Source organism: Ascaphus truei, chromosome 7 (genome assembly GCF_040206685.1).
Source record: "Ascaphus truei isolate aAscTru1 chromosome 7, aAscTru1.hap1, whole genome shotgun sequence".
NCBI classification, from domain to species: domain Eukaryota; kingdom Metazoa; phylum Chordata; class Amphibia; order Anura; family Ascaphidae; genus Ascaphus; species Ascaphus truei.
Window position 1 is genome coordinate 28,724,985 of NC_134489.1, and position 19,556 is coordinate 28,744,540.

General features: G+C 42.3%; 1 protein-coding gene across 1 annotated transcript; it reads right to left on the reverse strand.

Moving 5' to 3' along the window:
- Nucleotides 1–7,487: 7,487 nt before the first annotated feature.
- LOC142498857 (uncharacterized) lies at nt 7,488–16,446 on the reverse strand. The gene is made up of 5 exons (XM_075607459.1): nt 16,206–16,446; nt 15,354–15,456; nt 12,860–12,986; nt 10,242–10,355; nt 7,488–9,168 (listed from the first exon to the last, which is right to left on the reverse strand). Exons 2-5 carry the CDS (start codon nt 15,453–15,455, stop codon nt 7,997–7,999), a joined length of 1,515 nt encoding a protein of 504 aa, XP_075463574.1. The 5' UTR covers nt 15,456; nt 16,206–16,446; the 3' UTR covers nt 7,488–7,996.
- Nucleotides 16,447–19,556: the final 3,110 nt, after the last annotated feature.

The following is a 19,556-nucleotide window of genomic DNA, read 5'->3' on the forward strand; positions in this document are numbered from 1 at the left end:
AACATGCTGTTTTATGTGTAATATGTGAAGCACATGAGCATTCACTACTAAACCTATACATGTAAGCAAGGTTGCATTCATATTGTATGCAGTTATGGCAAATTGACCGCCTGTGTTTAGTTGTCCTTGTAAGGCATGCTAAAAAGCTGTGTTTCCAGACTAATTAACATAGAAAGATATTGTGAAGCCATATTTGCATATGAACAAAACTCAGATGACCTAGGATCACATGTATTTGAATAATAAATGTAAATGTACACTTACCTAGTAAATGTCCATATATACTGTCATAGTGCTCCAGAATGCCAGTGACAAGAGCTGTATTTTCCTGGTCATTGAAGCGAGGATTACGTGGCTTCTCCACACGTTTCTTCCGAGCAGGTTTAGGGTCAGAGCTTGGCTGGTGCTGACTGGACTCTCCTTCTTCCAATGGAAGAGCCTCCAAAAGCTGCCCACCAGCAAGCACGCCACCACCATCCACCCCATCAGCAACTGCGCCACCAGCAGCACTCCCAGCACCAGCACTCCCACTCCTAGCACCAGCACTCACACTCCTAGCACCAGCACTCACACTCCTAGCACCAGCACTCCCAGCACCAGCACTCCCACTCCCAGCAACAGCACTCCCACTCCCAGCAACAGCACTCCCACTCCCAGCACCAGCACTCCCACTCCCAGCAACAGCACTCCCACTCCCAGCAACAGCACTCCCACTCCCAGCAACAGCACTCCCACTCCCTGCAACACCACTCTCACTCTCAGCAACATCACTCCCCTGAACAGTACGTTCACTCCGACGCGTACTCCCACGAGTAGCACTCCCACTCCCACCAGCATCACTCTTCCCACGCTTTGCGGGCATACTTCCAGCACTCACAAAAAACAGACAATAAATGTACAGCCAATCACACGAAACACTTCCACATATAAAACAAGACAAAGATGTAAACAAAACAACAATGGACAAAGCTCACCCAATACACAACAAGTCTCTCAGTCAATATGCAAATCTTCAATCGTCCAGCTCTGTGCGTCTCTCTCTCTCTCACTCCCAACAACACAGAGAATGATTAGCAGTACACGTTGCCTTTAAATATGGCGCGCAATCCAAAACATGCTTGTATCGCCTGCTTCAGCAAGATTTGTGATTGGGCAACCTATCAGCACCGCGCCACGCACGCCGATACACCTGTGTGTGATCGGCTAATCATCGTGAGAGTGGGCGGATTTGTTTTCGGGTTGATTTTGAATGTATTCGGCACTTACTGCATACGGAGAGGAAAAAACGCCAATAACATGACTAATCGGTAAGCTTGCCGATTTCACATAATCGTCGCTTACTGCATGAGGCCCTAAGTCTGACAAATCGATTGCTATCCTAAAACAGAAATACGGGAAGGCTCTGCAAGAGGTTCACACGCTCAGCACAGAGGTGCAAAACTCACTCCTGGAGGGCCACGGTCTGAACACAGAGCTGGGAATATTGAAAGAAACCTATGAGAATGCCCTGAGTAATTTAGAGACTGTAAAGAGAGAGAATGTAATTCTGAAACAGAAAAATTTAGACTTGACTGACCAGATCAGTGAAGGTGATAAGAAGCTTCACCAAGCAGCAAAAGTGGAGAAGCAATTGATCCAGGAAAAGCTAGAAATACAGGAAGAGCTGCAGAAGCAGATGGCTGAGCGCGAGATACAGTGCGCCGAAATGGAGGAGGTGTCCGTCCGTCAGGTGGTCTGCCTGACATTGCGCTATGAAAGCGAGATGGCCGATATCCACAAGCAGCTGGACCACACGGCAAATGAGGGGGCCCGGCTGCTGCTGGAGCTGAACAAGACCCGAGAGGAGCACCTGCAGCTGCAGGTCAAGAATAGAAAAAATGAAACAGAGTTAAACTTTGCTCTGAAACAAATGACAGACATGGAGTCGCAACTCAACTCCAAAGAAGTTGAATTAGCAGCTGCACTGAGTGGAAAAAGAAATAAAGGACAGCAACAAAGACGCTACCAGGACATGGGAGAAGCTGCTAAAGTGGTTCAGTCGGGCTATCAATCCTACCTCCTAACCAAGCAAGCTGTACGTTCCTATACACTTAAAGTCAATGTCCTCACTGATGACAAAGAGGAAGGAGAAAGAATTGACTTTGATTGTGCTGCTGTTATTCCAGAAACAGATAGGCACCCTCCTGAGAATATTCTCCCTGATCTCGGATTCAAAAATCCAGATCCTCAATTTCATTTACGTTGTCCAGAAGATTATCAAACTAGTGAACGCAGCCAGGCCACCACAGAAGATGTTTTAGCCAAGTGGGTGGCAGTTCCTGAAAACACAAACTTGTTGACAGATCCTGATGACGTTGTTAATATGGACTACGTTTGTACAGAGGCAACTAGGTCTTCAAAACGCAAAGGCCTGGTAATGGCCCCAAAAGGGAAATCAAAGATTGAAAAGAAAAAGCAACAAAGGTCAACACGGCGCCTGAATAGTTCCAGATCTCGCCACTCTGGACCACACTGTGGAGCCAAGGAGAATCCGGACCGAGGGTCTCGTCAGTGGCTGAAGAAACAGTCCAGTCATTTGCAGGCTGCAGCGGGTGTTGAAATAAAGTCAGAGGGTGTAATGGACTGGAAGTCAAGAAAAAAAAAAAAAAAAAGGAAAAATGTTTGGGAACTGACCGATTTTTATGTTATACGAGTGGACTATGTCACTACTACAGTATATGCTATACTATGCCTTTAGAAAAGCATTTTTGTAAATATTGCAATGTTGTATTTTTTTTTCTCTTCATTGAAAATGTAGGTAAAACTACAAATTAATATACAGGGTTGATGGCCCTTAAGATTACAAGGCTGTAGTATAAGAAAAAAAAAAAAATAGTGGTAGCTTACAATATAGAAAAAAAAAATGCCCTTTTCGGTTGGTAAATATATGAGATTCATAGAGTAGAAAAACCCAGGGAGGTAATAGAAATTGTCTGGTTTTGTGAATATATTTAGCATATCCTGGGTTGTAAGAATGTGTGCTAGACACTTATTTTTCAAAATAGTTCCCTAATAGAGAGCAACAAAATATGTTTGCCAAGTATAGTCTCTTATGAAGAAACCTATTGTCCATAATTGCCGTGGAAAAAGTTCATATTCGTGTCATGTGAATACTTAATGTTGTACTGAGGAGTTAGCTCAAGTATTTCAGGTAGGACGCTCACCCCAGTGAGGTCCATGGCCGCTCACCCCAGTAGGTGTGAGCTGGGGAGGGGGATATGTGACATAGTCCAAAGATGTTAGGCAGCTTTCTGCCCCATTTTAGAGCAGAAAGTGCAGGAATAGCTAAAAATGATCCGTTCCACATCTTCCCATTAACTCAGGCAGCTGGATGGAAAATCCAGACCACAGATTACAATGGCTCTAGTTCTCCCTCACCTGCTCTTCTAATCACATGCACAGGTATTTAGAGCAGAGAGGTTTTGCATTTCATTCTCTCTCCTTAGAGCCTGGAGGCTGGGGGTATCGCTGCTCCCCTGTTTCCAGTGTCGGGGTTGACGGCTCCTCCACGTATCACAGTACCAGAGGATTTGCCTGGACACCACAAGCAGATAAGACAAAACAAATGGTTACTGCTGTTGCTAAAAGACTGTGCTGTATCTTGTGACCCTAAATGAGAGAGCATTGTTTTAAGCTGGGGAACCAGTTTAGTTGGCCAGCAGCTGTTAGAGAGACTGATTCTGATGTGTAGTTAGATCCCTGAAAGGGATAGGATTTTGCTTATATGATTTTGGTTTTATTTCTTGAAATAACAGTGTGGGAAATATTGTAACACTGAAATATGTGAACTGCTGAATGAAAGTATCTGAGTACCTCTAACCTTCACATGTTAAAGCTGCAGTACCTTACTTGGATGAAAATAAAGCAGGCAGAAGCCTGAGTTAAGCAGCATAATACTTTGCATGATCCTGTTTGTTGTATAATTAACCCTAGAAGACTGTGTCGGGAAGAACCCAGACAGACGTCAGCACTACAAAAGAGGGGCGTTTGTCACAATATATATATGTACAGTATGCGCAATAACGTTATTACATATAAAACTGTAGTGTGCTTGGTGTAACATGTATGTATATCTATTTATTTAACGCTATTAAGGTACATAGCACATAACAAGAGTAATACACGGTTCAATCATATAAATAACAAACACAAATAACACAAAGGGAAAAAGTGCTTCAGACATAAAGTTCCTGTTCTGAAGAGTTTGCAATCAAATTGGTTAGTAGGAAGAACGTACAGATACAGTAGGAGGGCATTCGGGTAAGTGTGTATGCAAGGGACAAGGTTTATATATCAGGTGTAAATTATCAGCCATGGAGCTACTCATATGCTTCCTTAAAGCTGCAGTTCAGGCAATATCCTGCATGTGTGTTTTTTTTTTAATAAATCAGTTCTGTAGTAAGAAAAAATACTTTTAGCATTTTCTGTTTTAAAAAAAACAACTTTGAAAGACCAATTTTTTTGCATTCTATTTTAACAAGCATGCTTGTTCCTATAGCAATGATTTACATTCCCCATATTTAAAGACGTCGCCAAACTTTACCGATCAATAGACGGAGAACCAATTGACCGGCAGCTATGCAGTTCTTTAGGTAATTAGAGATTGCCCACATTAAACTATTGAAGTAAAAAAAAAAAAAAAAAAGACTGAACTGCAGCTTTAAGCAAGTGTGTTTTAAGGTGGGTCTTAAAGGTGGATAGAGAGGGTGCTACTCGGATATTGAGGGGAAGGGTATTCCAGAGGTATGGGGCAGTCAGTGAGAAAGGTTTAAGGAGGGAGAGGACTTTAGATACAAAAGGGTAGAGAGAAGACATCCTTGAGCAGAACGCAAGAATTGGAATGGTGTATAGCGAGAAATTAGGGCTGAGATGTAAGGAGCAGCAGAAGAGTGTAAAGCTTTAAAAGTGAGGAGAATTGAGTTTGTGATATGGGATTTGATAGAAAGCCAGGAGAGGGATTTGAGCAGAGGAGACGCTGAGACAGATTTCGTAAATAGAGTGATTCTGGCAGCAGCATTTAGGATAGATTGTAGGGGAGACAGGTGAGAGGCAGGAAGGCCGGACAGCAGGAGGTTACAGTAATCAAGACGGGAGAGAATGAGGTCCTGAGTCAGAGCTTTAGCAGTCGAGCAGAGGAAAGGGCGTATCTTTGTAATTTTGCAGAGGAAAAAGCGACAGGTTTTAGATATGGTTTGAATGTGAGAGGAGAATGTGAGAGAGGAGTCGAGTGTGACCCCTAGGCAGCGTGCTTGGGCTACTGGGTGACTGATAGTAATTCCAACTGTAATGTGGAAGGAGGTAATAGGGCCAGGTTTGGGAGGAAGTATGAGGAGCTCTGTTCTTGCCATGTTAAGTTTTAGTCGGCGGAGGGCCATCCAGGCTGATAGCAGAGAGACATTCATAAACTTTAGTCCATACAGCAGGTGTAAGGTCAGGGGTAGAAAAGTAAATGTGTGTCATCAGCATAGAGGTGATAATTAAACCCAAGAGATGTGATTAGTTACCAAGAGAGTGTGTGTAAAGAGAAAAGGTCCCAGAGAGTACCCCCACAGAGACATCGATAGAGGAGGTGTTAGCAAAAGAGACACTGACAGTACGGTGGTAGAGATAAGAGGAGATCCAGGATAGAGCTTTGTTATGAATAACAAGAGTATGGAGAATGTGAAGGAGAAGAGGGTGGTCCACAGTATCAAATGCCGCAGAGAGGTCGAGTAATATGAGCAGAGTGTAATGATCTCTGTCTTTGGCAGCATGGAGGTCATTAGTTATTTTAGTGAGGGCTTTTTCAGTAGAGTGAGCAGTGCGGAAGCCAGACTGTAGAGTGTCTAGGAGAGAATATGTATTGAGAAAATGGAGCATGTTCCCTGGGCATGCTAGGCTGCCAATACATTTACCTAGCCTACACGCCCAGAGATCTGGGTTTAGCTGGTTTGTGAGGGGGTTGAGGACAATGTAGTGTGGGAATGGGCTGGCCTCATTTCTGGGAGCCATTGTCTGCCCCAGACAGAGAGGCAGCTATTTCATTAAGAGAGAGTAGGTCAGCATTGAGTGGCAGCGTGATGATGTTATTTTAGGGAGAAGCAGAGAGACCCAGTAGAACACATACGCTACTGGAGACGCACAGACATGTATATGTGGTCTTGAGGTACAAGGGCCTGATAAAAAGGGCATATTAAGTTACAGGAGCACAGTACAAAGTGCATATTGGGGACCAATATGTATGACTATCTTAAAGTGGTGAACGTTTTCAGTATTTTGTACGCTGTTAAGGGAGAGTTGTATCATTTTTATCTCGCACTAGCTGTTGATGAGCCTTCTAGGAATTAAGAAGAATCTAGGGATCTGAATAGTGTCTCATTTCCTAGAAGTGTGAACAAATGCATTGTTACATCCTGTGGGACACATCCATTTGATGATACACATTAACAAGCATGTGACATCAGTAATACCGTTTGGGAGTGTTATTTTTTCAACTATTTTCACCTACCTCATTTGGGAGTCTCTGGATGTTGATTTGCACACATTCCTTGCTTCTATGTATAGGAGGTTGTCAGATTCTAGCTCCTGTTTTGCATTGGCAGTTTACTGTATTTGAATGCTTGTGTATTATTGCACCAGCGTGGATATTAGTTCACCATCTTTAAAGCAGTGTGTGTATACACACATTTTTCTTCTTTTTCTCATCTATGCTTGTGTGTATTAATAAATTGTATTTGAATTGCTTTGTACTGATGTTGCATCATTTATATTTTCTTAAGTGCAGAGTTCCTGATGCTGTCTCTTAGCATAACTGTCTTGTAGGGGATCTCACTCCTTAAAAATATATATATATAATTTGTTTTTCTTTTCTTCATTCTAAGTAATGTAAAATAATAATTCTTGTCATGCTATATAAAGCAGTTATTATTTTCCTGAGGAAGTGTACATTTGTTCTATGTTGTTTATATGGGTTTGTAAGTTCTTCATACAGTAGGTGTAATAAGGTGTAAAGAGCTTTTGAATCCTCCCAGGTCTCTTCTTTCTGTGTACTCTGTTACTGCTGCGTGGAGTCTTCTGGCCACAATGTCCAACAGCAAGTATTATTCATTGGTATTTATGGAGTTCTGTAACATTTTATACTTTGTAGTGACAATGAGAATCATTGAATGGTGTGTAAGGCAGGAGAGGGGATAGCAGAATGCTAAGGATGGGCGAGGAAAACAAAAAATGTCTAAAGACCTATGGGGCAACCAAGATGTGCGGGAGGGACGTACGCAGCAACTGATGGGTTTTTATGACAGTCTGGGAGACTCAACGGTATGCAAGGATGAGGTGGGAGTGACTGAAGGGTGTGGGAGGAAAAGATGGTTGACTGAATACTTTGAGGACAAGCTGAGAGTTGCAAAGGTATGCGAGGACAGATATGATGAGTAAAGAGGGACATACATGAATATCATATCAAAGACATGTTTCTTTTTTTTAAATATTTTTACTTCAAGTTTTTACTATTTGTACCTCGTCTACATTGTCCAAAGATGGAGAACAACCGAAATAGGCAGCATTGAGCTCTTAGTGTTTTCTACTTTACATATATAGACGGATAAAACAGGTGCTTTGCAACAAAATTACACAGAGGATCAAAAGCTCCTAAGAGTTTTGGAATACATTTGGAACAAATTTCTGTGATAATAGAAGCCTTTGAATGCTTTCCAAAAAACAAGACATATGCCCATATTTACTGAAGCAGTACCATGCCACCAAAGGACACCTATTCATTTCAATTGCCTGTTAGGTCTTATTCCACAAGGTGTTCTATGACACAGCACCACTTGGTAAATATGGCCCATAGAGGTACATGCATCAAGTGCTGGTATAGGTTATCGGCTCTGGCGTTAACTCAAGTCAATAGTACCGGTACTGGCACTTGATACATGTGCCCCATAGTGTTCTACAAAGCCAGAAAAAAACCTGGCAATTGCTATCTAGAGGGTATCGGTCGACTCACCCCCACTTCTACGTGACACTTTAGGTGTTTAACAAGTTGCTGCCTCTGAGCATAGCTTCTCTCACATTCTGTACAAGCATACGGTTTCTCCCCTGTATGAGTTCTCCTGTGACACACCAGATGTGAGCTGTGGTTAAATCTCCTATCACAATCAGGACATGCAAAGGGCCTCTCCCCTGTATGGATTCTTCTGTGGGTGACAAGGTGTGAATGGTGATTAAAAGTTTTTCGACATACAGTACAAGCGAATGGCTTCTCCCCTGTGTGAATTCTCTGGTGTATTATGAGGGATGAGCTTTGAGTAAAGCATTTCCCACATTCAGTGCATTCATACGGTTTCTCTCCCGTGTGGGTTCTTTGGTGTACAATAAGATAGGTGCTGATTGTAAAGCATTTGCCACAGTCTGCACATTCAAAAGGCTTAGTTCCTGTGTGGATTCTCTGGTGTTTCAACCGAGTTGAGCTATCTGAAAAACGTTTTCCACACTCACTACAGGTAAATGGCTTCTCTACTCTGTGAAACCTTTTGTGTCTAACGAGATGAAAGTTCTGAGAGAAGCATTTCCCACATTCAGTGCAATTATAGACTGGGGTTCTGTTGTGTATCTTCTGATGGTTAACCAGAAAGCCTTTCTTCTTATAGCCCTTTCCGCAATCAGAGCAGATATGTGGCCTATCTCCTTCATAGACTCTCTTTGCAACAGCACTCGAGTGGCGATTTAATTTTCCACGTCCAATGCGACAATTCAACTTTTTTGCCATGCGTCGAGGAACACTATATCCTGATTTTGGAATACAAATTTCATCGCTTTCCAAATACTTAATTGGTTTGTCAGTGTTGACATTCTGCAGAGATGCCCCTTTAGGTTTCCGTAGGTTGTATTCACGGGTGACTGTGAAAGGTCCTCTTTCATATAAAATGTCATCGCTTTCCAAATACTTAATTGGTTTGTCAGTGTTGACATTCTGCAGAGATGCCCCTTTAGGTTTCCGTAGGTTGTATACACGGGTGACTGTGAAAGGTCCTCTTTCACATAAAATTATGTTCTTTAGTGGGGGGGTTTCCTGATCGTTGGGAATGTCAACTTTTTCTTCATCATCATCATCATCATCATCATACATATAGCTATCGTCTTCTGTCCAATCTGGTTGGGGGGGTGGTAAGAAGGAAAATGTGATGTCTATTTGGAAAGATTATTGAAAGCTTAACAGCAGCAATCCCGTACAAAAAGTACATTTTAATTTTTTTAGATAATTGAAACTGGGGGTCTTTTGGAGCTGAACTGTGATACTTTTTCATCTGGGGGACTCCCACCCATTTCCAAGATAATTAACAGTGAAGGCATCAATATTTCTAATGGAGGAAACAGGGTCGCCCTAAACATTCAAAAGAATTATCACGATATTGGCCAATGGATCCTGCTAGATTTGGCATCCATATCGTTTAAACCCAGTATCTAAAACCAGTAAGTACCTCGGGAAGCGGGAGATCCAGAGATGAAAACAGTGCACTTTTCATTTCATGAGGAACCCCTCTTTTCAAAATAAGTAAAAAAAAAAATATCCAGGCGGAATTGCCGCTTTAAACCTTTTAATACAGAAACCCACTGAGCATCAGGGTGAACCACAACTACTGCTGTAGTGATCAGACCCTTGCAACCCGTTCATTTATGTCAGACATGGAATATGAAGTCCTCCTCTTTCATTCGCTTTGTCTATGGCAAACAGATGTGATCTCTCCCGTACACAAGCAGAAATTCCATGCCATTCATTGAATATCATAAGAGCCACTACACATGTAACAGGCTTCATTGTAGCCTCTAATATCACATGCTGAGATATATTGTTATACACTGCGCCATTGAATTATACTGGGGTGTTGTGTCCGCTTGTGAGTGAGAGACATCCGGGGCAGGTGAGAGCGGGGCAACAGGTGCAAATGGGTGCGACAGAAAGTCAGTTGAGTGCAGTGAGTGAGTACAGAGAGGCAGGGAGTTCACATAATGAGGAGCATTTGGGTGCAGATGTCCTCTTCTACAGCACGGGGAAGCCATTTCCCAGCATATTAAATATGGGCCTTAAGGTCTAATTTTGTTGCATGACAGATGTAATAGTGGGCCTCAGAGCTTGCTTTAGTGAGGGCTCCAGGCGACACTTTCCTGATCCCATAGCAGCACCTTTTTCCTGGTCCCCTACTGTATGATGTGGTATTACTCACCTATACAACTATGCACAAAATCTTTTGTTTCAATATTGTCCGGGTGATTCCTTACACACAGCTCCTCTCCTCTCTCAATTCTTGATATGATTATTGGCTTTTCACTGAGATAACCTGTCCATGTCAATGAAAAGATATTATTTATACCTTTTATTATATCGTAAGACATACTACTTCAAATACCCCATATACCAAAGAAGCCCCGCAGTAAAAAAAAAAAAAAAAAGAAAAGAAATGTTATATATATACATATATTATATATATATATATATATATATTTTTTTTTTTTTTTTTTTTTTTTTAATACTAGCTTAAAGCAGCACTCCACAGCAGGTTTTTTTTTTTTTTTTTTTTTTTTTTTTTAGAGACACTTACTTCTGCAGGTAGCAGCTCCGACAGGGCTTGTTGGGGCTAAAATAATGGCGGCTTTAAATGACCCACATCCTGCTGGTCAATAGGAAGCCGTGACGTCATCCCTTGCGGCTTCCTATTGGCCCGCAGGATATTTAAACATGAAGGCGATACCGACACCACTACGGAGGCAATTATCCCCGGAGCTGAAATGAACGCAGTTCAGCTCTGGATATAAACCCTGCTTCAATCCTACACTAAAAAAATAACAACCTGCAACCAATAGTGCTGCTTTAATATAAAACTACAAAGGTAAGATGGGAGAGTCCGCAAGTAAATTAATCAGCATCTTTAACTCCGGTTGGTGCTGGTGACAGAATGGCGGGAATCCTGTTGCCATGGAAATATGCAATGTTCCAAAATACATTGTCTGTAATCGCACACAGAAACAAAATATTACGGCAGATAGGAACCATTTGGGCCCCAAAGTCTGCCCATGTCCCCGGTCTGCTGTAAAAGCTCAGACCCTATCCCATCATTTGGTTTCTTTCATATCTAGGTTCCCGAGCACTTGTATATTATGTTCCTGCTGGAAGGCTATTCCATGAACCCACTACTCCCACCTTCCAGCTTCAGGACCACTTGTTCTTTCCCTCCTCGTGTATCTTGTTGAAACCCTTGATGTTTTTATTTCTTTTGTATTACTAAAGAGGTTATTTTCCCCTGGAACTATGTCTCCATTAAAGCCGGTGAATAATCAGACGAAGGCTCGGTAGGTGAAACGTACATCGTCTTGTGACACAATTAAATGTATTAATTGGGTGCATTTCTACTAATGTGCCCAGATTTGTCACTGCCTATTCTAGTTTTTCGGGACAGTTCGGATCCGATGTACCCGTCTGAGGCCCTCTTGCGTTTGTGAAATCAACTGCGGTATGGGATATTCTTTTTCTATGGACGCCAATAAAAACGGAATCCCATTAAAGACTTCACATCATTGTGTGGGGTTACCGACTATGTCAGTTTAAAGATTTGAAGTGGCAATCCTGGGTATAATTATTATTTATTTGTAAACAGGATTAGTCGTCTGAAGCTGAACTGCGCTGTTTGCAGCTCCAGAATTCCCCTTTCCTGATTCCCAAGATACAATACATACCGCTGAAGTTACCCGCGTTCATTTCTGCTTTCTGCAGGGGGTTTAAATGGATGTCCAGTAGGAAGCCGCAGCGGGTGACACGGTGGCTCTCTATTGGCCCACTTGGCCACCAAATCTCATCTTGTATCTTAATAATATACATTTTATACATATGTAGAAGACTTCGTTGTTGCCCCCGGATAACACAACATACCACATTGCAAAACAAAGAACATCAAAGATTTTCCATAGGACACAATAGCAGTGATCATTCAGAGAATCACTGCATATTGTGCCAGGACAATGAGAAATGTGTGTATGTACACACGCCCAAATTAGAATTGTGCATATGTACAGAATTGTGCAAATGTACAGAATTGTGCAAATGTACAGAATTGTGCAAATGTACAGAATTGTGCAAATGTACAGAATTGTGCAAATGTGCCGAATTGTGCAAATGTGCCGAATTGTGCATATGTGCCGAATTGTGCAAATGTGCCGAATTGTGCATATGTGCCGAATTGTGCAAATGTGCCGAATTGTGCAAATGTGCCGAATTGTGCAAATGTGCCGAATTGTGCAAATGTGCCGAATTGTGCATATGTACCGAATTGTGCAAATGTGCCGAATTGTGCAAATGTGCCGAATTGTGCAAATGTGCCGAATTGTGCAAATGTGCCGAATTGTGCAAATGTGCTGAATTGTGCAAATGTGCCGAATTGTGCAAATGTGCCGAATTGTGCATATGTGCCGAATTGTGCATATGTACCGAATTGTGCATATGTACAGAATTGTGCATATGTACAGAATTGTGTATAAGGGAGGCGTTCATATAGCGCAGAGGAAACAGAATTGTGCATAGGATTTTTTACAGGCAGTCCCTGTCCTGGTGAGCTTACAATCTGTGGGTGTGTTGGTGCCTGAGGCACAGGGAGATAAAGTTACTTGCCCACGGTCACAAGTAGCTGACACTGGGGTTGGAAACAGTGTCCCCTGCTTCAAACGCAGTGTCATTGTTATCAGAATCAGTGCACACACTTTGTATATGCATACGGGTTAACATATGATTAGGAAAAACGGCACCGTTACACATTCCCATTCAAAGGATGGCCTCCCTATAAAAGGAAATTACCCAGTGACCTGATGGTCTGATAATTCTCCATCATCACGTCCTTGTAAAGCTCCTTCTGCCCTTCATCCAAATATTCCCATTCCGCTTCAGAGAAATACACTGCAACTTCATCAAACTTGCGCTCTGTCTGTAACATAGAGCACTGTATTAAGCACGGGCTAAAACCCAAAATTATTTAGAACCAAAATCAGAACTCCAGGCCAAGTCCCCATCTCTACTGTGGGGTTACCAGCAACAAATGCGAAGGATCTCACAGGTTTCAGCTATATTATTATTCATTTCTCAATTGTTTTTATGACTTCATACTTTATTTAAAGCACGTTTGGCTCTGCTATTTTAGCATTTTCCTGCTTTTTTAGATTTGAAAATGTGTGGGTGTGTACATACATATTTTCTTTTACATCGCACACTTAGGCAAGACATTTGTGTCCATGGAATGTCACTGCCACACACACACACTACAGTACAGAACAGGCGCAAGGTAAGAAGAGGGTAACTGTACATTTATAAGGATCATAGCACGATAGTTGGGGGGGAAACTTTTTTTTTTTTACTACTGTGATGTGCTGATATTCTGTGATACATACATACATACATAAATACATACATAAATACATACATCAGCATTCCACTGACACAAATGTTTTGCTTAGGTGCACTATGTAAAATAGGTCACACAAAAAGAGAATAAACAAGGCACTCACAGGTCTTAAAAAGTAAAGAAAAAAAGTAAAATGCAAAAAAAAAAAAATTACCGTTTGAGACAAGAGCCACAACTTGAAGAGAAGGATTCAGAGCGTGGCAGATAGTGGGGGGAAAAGATTTCTAAGATAGGCAGCCGTGCGGGACAAATACATCAGGATTATGAGCGCAGTAGGTACAAGAGGGGCAGAGAGAAGACAGCCCTGAGCAGAGCAAATGAGGTGAGCAAAAAAGGGTCTGAGGAACGTAGGTAACTGGGCCGTGGTCTCCGGAGATGAATCGTGTTAATTTCACCTCCGGGCACCCCCCGCTTCCCGAGACACTTACCTCCGCATGGGGGCGGCGATATCAGCTACCCAGAATTAAATGTCCTGGTCACGTGGGCCAAGAGGAAGCCGCGAGGGATGACACCACGGGATCCTATTAGCCCACTTGACGCGGGAGCTTTAAATCTGCCAATTCGGTAGCCCCACATAGCCCTGCCGGAGCTGCTACCGGCAACCCCTACGGAGGTAAGTATCTCTGGAAGCAGGGATCCCCGGAGCTGCTACCGGCAACCCCTACGGAGGTAAGTATCTCTGGAAGCAGGGATCCCCGGAGCTGCTACCGGCAACCCCTACGGAGGTAAGTATCTCTGGAAGCAGGGATCCCCGGAGCTGCTACCGGCAACCCCTACGGAGGTAAGTATCTCTGGAAGCAGGGATCCCCGGAGCTGCTACCGGCAACCCCTACGGAGGTAAGGATCTCTGGAAGCAGGGATCCCCGGAGCTGCTACCGGCAACCCCTACGGAGGTAAGTATCTCTGGAAGCAGGGATCCCCGGAGCTGCTACCGGCAACCCCTACGGAGGTAAGTATCTCTGGAAGCAGGGATCCCCGGAGCTGCTACCGGCAACCCCTACGGAGGTAAGTATCTCTGGAAGCAGGGATCCCCGGAGCTGCTACCGGCAACCCCTACGGAGGTAAGTATCTCTGGAAGCCGAGATCCCCGGAGCTGCTTCAAATCTAGCACTCTAAAATACATTAAAACATTTTAAAATAGAAAAGCAGGATTGCTACTTTTAAATCATTATTTTGTAAGTTAGTTTGTTTACATGGTTAGCTGAGACTTGGGACACGTTTACATTTGCTCAGGCAAACCCCACCTCTTTTCCCTCCCTTACATTAATTGGCTCTCTGATCAAAACAGTTTGGGATTATGGTGTAAAAAAACAAACAAAAACAAAAAAAAAACACTTGATTTAACAAAACAATCCTCCATTCAGAGGCCACTAAGAAATACATTATGTAGTTAATTTCCCACAATAAAAAAAAAATCAGGCCAAATCTTTTATTTTTGGATGGTTTGATTAGTTTAAGGAGGCCAATGAGATTATTGCATTGATTTACAGATGTTTTGGGCTGGCTACAAAGGAATGCATCATTAAAAACAGAATTGAATGGGAAACCAACAAAGTTATTTTCGGGAGGCAAACATCAAAAAGAGAGACAAATAATATACATATATATAGGATAAACTTTATTTCATATAAATAACACTTTTCTTCTTCTTCAGAGCGCATCACTATTACAGTACCGTGCGCTGTAAGCAGCATTGTGCATAAGATTTTTAGTCCCTGCCCAGAGGAGTTTACAAATTCATGTTTTTGGTGCCTGAGGCACAGGGAGAGAAATGGACCTCCTCAGGGTTCCAAGGAGCTGACACCGGGCTATGAACCAGGCTCCCCACTCTGTGTCATTGTGATCAGTCTGTGTCTTCACTCACTGCTCCCTCAGTAGGAGTTAGACACTTACTTGGAGGGACATACGTGTCTGCATTGGCCCGGTCTTCCATTTGACCCAATTATTTATCTCCGATGTCTGCAACGCTAAGGGAACCAACTCCTGTCCAGCCATCCTGCGAGTGACACACAGAGAAGACAGCAGTTATACACACAGGACAAGGTTTACCAAGTTGTGCTATTCCAGAAATCACATTTCAGCCTAATCATTTGAACCTGGTGCCTTCTGGTTCCTGAATATGCCATATAGAAAAGCACCGCTTAGTAAATATGGCCCACAATTATATAAATAAAGCACTTTTCTTAACATATAAGACTAGCGCCATACTCGCGTCAACTCACCGTGATGTTCTATGGGGGTAATACTATAGAATTCAAAGCAGCCATTTGGGCTGTTTTTAGCCGGCAAAAATCCCCATCATCGTCAAATGGGATTTATCAAACCCTAAATAAATCTAAATGGCAAAGGAACCCACCAGAATATACTTGGAAACGAGAGGTAACGCACAACATATTTCCTAGTAAAACATTTTTATAAATAAATAAAATATTAACCAAAATAAATGTAATAATTGAGGAAGGACGAGAGTACAAAATTATCACTGGTCAGACTATACCTAAATAATGCAATTATTTTCCCTGAACATATTTCTAATGCCTATTATTTAACGGATCAGAGTTTGCAGGATAAACATTTATCAAAATGTGTCATTTTAGTATTATATCTTCATTGTGCATCATTAGATTGTACTTCCAGTCAATTGTATTTTTCATTTATTGTTGTTATCAATTAAAATGTTCATTCCTTTAAAAAGAAATGCATAGTGACTGGTGATGATAATATTACATCAGAGTAAGATCCTACCTGCTCCTACTGGATCCCGTTCATCAACACAATAACTGATTTTCATCTCTGAGCCCCAGGGGGTAGAATTTCTGCTCCGATTGGCTGAGTTTATTGTGACGTGAGATGATGGATCCGCAAGGAATTCTGGTACCTGTGGTCCTTCTGCCTGCCTTGCGTAGTGTTTTGATTAAGGATAAAACTACAATTCCCAGAATCCTACGGGATATGCAGTTGATGCTGGTAGAAGCTAATCAGGGCAGAGGATTCAGAACGAGGCTTGCAACGCATCCAGCCTTTCTTTTTTCGTTCTGTTTCCGGGATTATTCACATACAGCTGCACATCTCTGTATTGGGTGGTAGCTGCTCTCATATGACAGAAAACGTCTTCTGGGGTTTCATTGGTTGGTCTGTTAATTGGAGATACATTATTTCAATTCAACATTGCTTAGAGATAATAGGGGAGCAAATCAGTGGGTTAGGAATACGGAGACCTAAGGGGCAATAACACATAGATTGTAAGGGGCGAAGCGCGCAGAGACCAGAGGTGTAAAATGCAGCAATTAGATGCCCCACCTCAGTGAAGTTACAAGGTTTACATCTCCATCCTGGGGAAACAACATGGCTGCCAAATCTCACAAGCTCCTCTAGCCAATAAGCTGCAAATGTCATTGGTTGTGGCCACCACAGCATGTTCTCCCACACTTAAAGTAGTCATTATTTCTGGAACCGGGGGTCCCCAGTGCGGAAAATAACATAGTCCGGCTCTGGAGGACATCCGATAAAAATTCTGTAAAAACAAAATCACTTGAATGTTTTGGCGGGATTGCTGCTTTAATCAGAGGTCAAAGTCTGTTTGTACTGGAAAGTGTGGAGTACCAGTACTTGTGTAGATACCTTCCCAGAAAAATTACATATACATTTAAGATGCAATCCTAAACAGCTTGTTAGAAATCAACTTTTACCAGTCTAATTGGATTCCCAAAAAAGTAACCTAATAATGGTAATAGCAAAGAATTACTTAAAAAAAATTTTTAATTCTTCATTAGAAATGGCATTTCTTAGGGGCTTCTGAATGGGGAAGAGTTTGTTTTCTGGACTTTATAAAAGAAAAGGGTGTTGTATGACTGCTTACCTACAAAGTTCGGGGCCATTTTGGCTGGGCCGTTTTAAGACCTTCGTAGGCCCTAGGCACTTTTATTTCTAAAGGCCTGTGTGTCCGATATTTTACTCATTTTGATGCTAATTTCATCGTTTGCTTGTTTCTTTCGATACTAGCGATATTTGGCATCGATACTTTTGTTTCGATATTTAAATGTATCGATACTTCGAAGGCATTTTAAATTAAAATGAGCTGTTTTATCCTTATTTTTTCAAGTGAAATATTGTAGGCCCTAAAAGGTTCGTAGGCCCCAGGCACTGTGCCTAGTCGGCCTAATGTATAAAGCGGCCCTGCATTTTGGTAAGGATGAGGGTGGTATGGGATGGCGTCTGATTGTTGGTACTTGATCTTCCTCCAATGTTGGTTTGGTCTTTGAACCAGGCTGTTTGTTAGAGATCTTAGTAGGATCCCCTTCCCTTTATTGATATGCACATTGCAAGTTCAATAAAGCTGTGGTTATTCCCACCTCTCAAAAGTACCTGTCTGGTGTTTTTATTGGTTAGATCATGGTTATTATGGAGTTATGAGGGTGTGCAAAAGAACACCTCAATCCATTAACCATTCAAGATATTTCTGGATTGTCATCACTTGGGGTAGAGATTTATGTCTAGACGCAACCGGCCCCCAGTGACATAACCGGAATTGGACGTGGCTGCACTTATGTTTCCGATCACGTTCACTGCTCACGCAATCTCCCTCTAGAGCAGGGGTGCGCAAACGGGGGCGGGAGATTTGTCTGGGAGGGGCGCGGGTGGTTGCAGAGTTCCCGCGCTCTTCCCCCAGGCATTTAAATGAAATGCCGGGGGATCGCGTGAGGTCTCTGCAACAATAAACTTACCATGATTCAGATGCTGTGACGTGTCTCCATGGCAACGCAGCGGGGTCATGTGACGTGACAGGTGTGACCTGACGTCACGTGACCCCGGAGCGTCATTTGACGCAGCTGTCAGGTAGTAGCAGGGGGGGGGGGAGACACGAGCTTCGGAGCAGGCAGACAAGAGGCGCAGCAGGAAAAGTTTGCACTCCCCTGCTCTAGAGAACCAGTAAAAATAGCATAGCATTCCCTGAACGTCTTAAGAGCCCTTACATATTGGTGTATATTTCTATATTTTGCACATTTTCTGCTGATGGGTCTCCAAAAACATCATATCAAAGCCATGCAGTTGATGCAAAACACCACTGCCCGTCTTATAGCAGGCACGGGAAGGAGAGACCACATCATCTGTATTATAAGATCTGCACTAGCTCCAGTTGGAGCAAAGGGTTCATTTTAAGATCTTGACTATTACCTTTAAGGCTATCCACGGACTAGCCCCCCCTCCCGCCTCACCTTCAGAACTCCCTAATCATGAACAACCCCAATTTGGCCCTTAGATCTTCCAACGCACCTCAACTGATTGAGCCTCGCTTTAAGGTCAATAAAGCTGAAGGGAGGGCTTTTTAATAATAATATAATAATATTTTATATATATAATATATATTTTCAAGAACTTCTCAGTACAACTGTATCAAGCGTCATTATTCCTTCTCGTGTGATATTTTGCACCAACACTGCCAGTGAATCCTATCGAAACGCTATTATATTCTGTATTATAGTGGGATGTGTTGTATTATATAGAAGAACAATGTCACGTAATCCATCAATACGTATGGCTCTGTGTGTCTGAGGAGTGATCGGTTACGTTGACTATTCCCTGTGGTTTTAGGCAGATGGTAGGTGAAAAAACAGTGTTAGAAAGAATAACTTGTTAAGACCCCGAGCTGTAAAATCTGCACACACCTCTCTGAATATTGATATCAGGATCATTGTTTCAGGTCACAATGAAGTTTGATGAAGTTGCAGTGTATTTCTCCATAGACGAATAGCAGCAATGGATCCTGAAACGCTGTGCTTACTCTCCACTGTTCCTGAAAGAAATTAGAATTTTTTTTCTGCCAGACTGTTGTGAGTAGAGTTCTATTTGACCTATTTCTGGAGGTTTTCCCTGTTTTTCACTTTATATTTTTACCTCGTGTTGGCCACACATACAGGTTGTCTTTTTATATATATCCCCTCAAGCGTCCCTTTGCGGTTTCTAAAATAAATCTGTCTGGATTGCAGTCAATGGCGAATTTGAATGAATCCGACAGGTTTTTCAAGTATTAAATCTGCATGTGGATTTTGGTGTGGAACGGATTTTGGTGGGTGGAACGGATTTTGGTGTATGGAA